Consider the following 2,062-nt stretch of genomic DNA (forward strand, 5'->3'; position numbering starts at 1 on the left):
TATATTAAATTGCATGTATCTGTTTAAGATAAGATTAACACTATGTGGCAAGTTAGGAAAAAAAAACTTACAAATTTATTAGTTTACAATTACTAATAAATGAGTCTTAAATTACGATAGATTTACTGCTATGAAATATACTGAAATTTACTGCGCTAGACCTTTATAAAAAAAAAAGTATAAGTAGTCTAATGAAGCAAATTATTAAATTTAAAATCTGCTGCTACTAAAGCATACTACTAAATTTACTAAATAAAATTTTAGGTTGATAAAGGAGGACATCTAAAATCTGAATATTTTTCCGACAATTCGGCTTCCTTGCCGGGCATCGGAGGGTCTGTTGGACCAACTGGATTCGAACCTGGAATGTTTAAGAAGGAAGAGTCTGTCAAATCTGAAGGATCAACAAAAGTAAGTTATTGATAGTTTATTTAAAAGGAAGATTGGCCAGGTGCGTTGAAAAAAATCTCAAATCATAATTAAACTGTTTTATGTGAGCCAACATTTCTCCCCACTTGCAGGGCTTCATCAAGGCTTACTGAATAGAAGTAAAAATAAAAATTATTACTATTTGAATTTTTTTTTTTTACTGCATATGGACCATCATGCTTTTCCTTTTATATTACCATTATTTTTTTATTTTTTACATACGGTATATCAACGATCTTTTAATAGTTTATTGTATTTTGTGGTCAAAGATATTTTCTTTCTTATTATCATAAATCCATTTGTCCATTTTTCTAATTGTATAGCCTATGGGGTGTTATGTATATATAACTATCAGTAGGTAAATCTGTGAGCCTTTAAAAGCTTTGTTAATCGTTTCCATTTACAAGGCACGTCCAGAAAGTAATAATACTTTTGGGTTGTTGTGCCATGCAATTTTTTTAAAGTTGGCTACACTGAGAGGGTAGGTAGGGGGATCATCTGAACACAATGAGCACCAGAAACCCACATCAGTTCCAAAACCCATCTTGTAGTGTCCATTTCTCTGAAATATGTCTCTAAGATATCTACTGCTGTGATAAGATTCCTTATGTATCAACATTGTGAATGGTGAAGAAACATGAGTAGCTCATTGATCTCCTGATGCATAAAGGCAGTCATCACAGTGGTGGCACACTCTTTCCTTTTCTGCTGAAAAATTAAAAATCTCAATTCCTGCCCAAAAAATTATGAAATCCATGTTTTAGTACAGAAAAGGGATCGTTTTGATCAATTTTTTGCCTCAATGGGAAGCGATTACTGCAGCATGATACTGTGCGACTCTACAAAAGTTCAAGAGAGCAAATCAAAACAATGTTGACAAAAGGAGTGTATTTGATGCACAACAACCCACCTCCCCTCCCCCCCCCATGCGCTTTTGAACGTGTTTGGTTCAGACATGTTGTACCACCCTGCTCACTCCCCTGACTTGTTGCCTTCAAATTTTCATCTTTTCACCTTCCTGAAGACTCACATAGTTGCAAAAAAAAAATTTGAACCAATGAGGAAATAAAACAAGACGTCTTGCAATGGAGGAAGGAGTTAATGGGACAGTTTTATGAGGAGGGTATAAAAAAGCTTGTGCCACAACTTATAACCTGCATAGAATAGTATGGCAATTACTAAGAAAAATAAGTTACGCATATATATACCTACAATATTCTGTAATTTTTTTTTTAAATAAAATGTTTTTCAAAAAATACAGTTGATTACTCTTACTTCCTGGATATGCCTCATATTAAAAAACAAACATTTTTTGTGTTAAATCACATTTTCATAACTATTTTTTTTTTTTCAGAGTAAAAAGAAAAAGAAGGACAAGAAGAAACATAAACACAAACATAAACATAAGCACGATCATAAACACAGTAAAGACAAGGATAAAGATAAAGACAAAGAAAAAAGTAAAGATAAGGATAAAGATAAAGATAAGGATAAGGATAAAGACAAAGAAAAAGATAAGGAGAAAGAAAGAGAAAAGGAAAAGTCCAAAATAAAAGTTAAAGAGGAAACTCTCAGCTCCGACAGTTCATCTCCTAGTCCTGGACCATCCACTTTAGACATTTTTCATTACTAA

The 2,062-nt window shown here is 32.6% G+C and overlaps 1 protein-coding gene across 1 annotated transcript in view; it reads left to right on the top strand.

Annotated features, from left to right (window-relative positions):
• Taf2 (TATA-box binding protein associated factor 2) overlaps nucleotides 1-2,062 on the top strand; it is a 34,601-nt gene extending 32,539 nt beyond the window's left edge. Inside the window, exons 17-18 of the mRNA XM_067052014.1 lie at nucleotides 265-411; nucleotides 1,784-2,062. Coding sequence (XP_066908115.1) covers nucleotides 265-411; nucleotides 1,784-2,062 — 426 coding nt within the window. The remainder of the gene's footprint in view (nucleotides 1-264; nucleotides 412-1,783) is intronic.

The sequence above is a fragment of the Halyomorpha halys genome, unplaced genomic scaffold (assembly GCF_000696795.3).
Source record: "Halyomorpha halys isolate HHAL.00 unplaced genomic scaffold, Hhal_1.1 Scaffold1300.1, whole genome shotgun sequence".
Taxonomy (NCBI): Eukaryota; Metazoa; Arthropoda; class Insecta; order Hemiptera; family Pentatomidae; genus Halyomorpha; species Halyomorpha halys.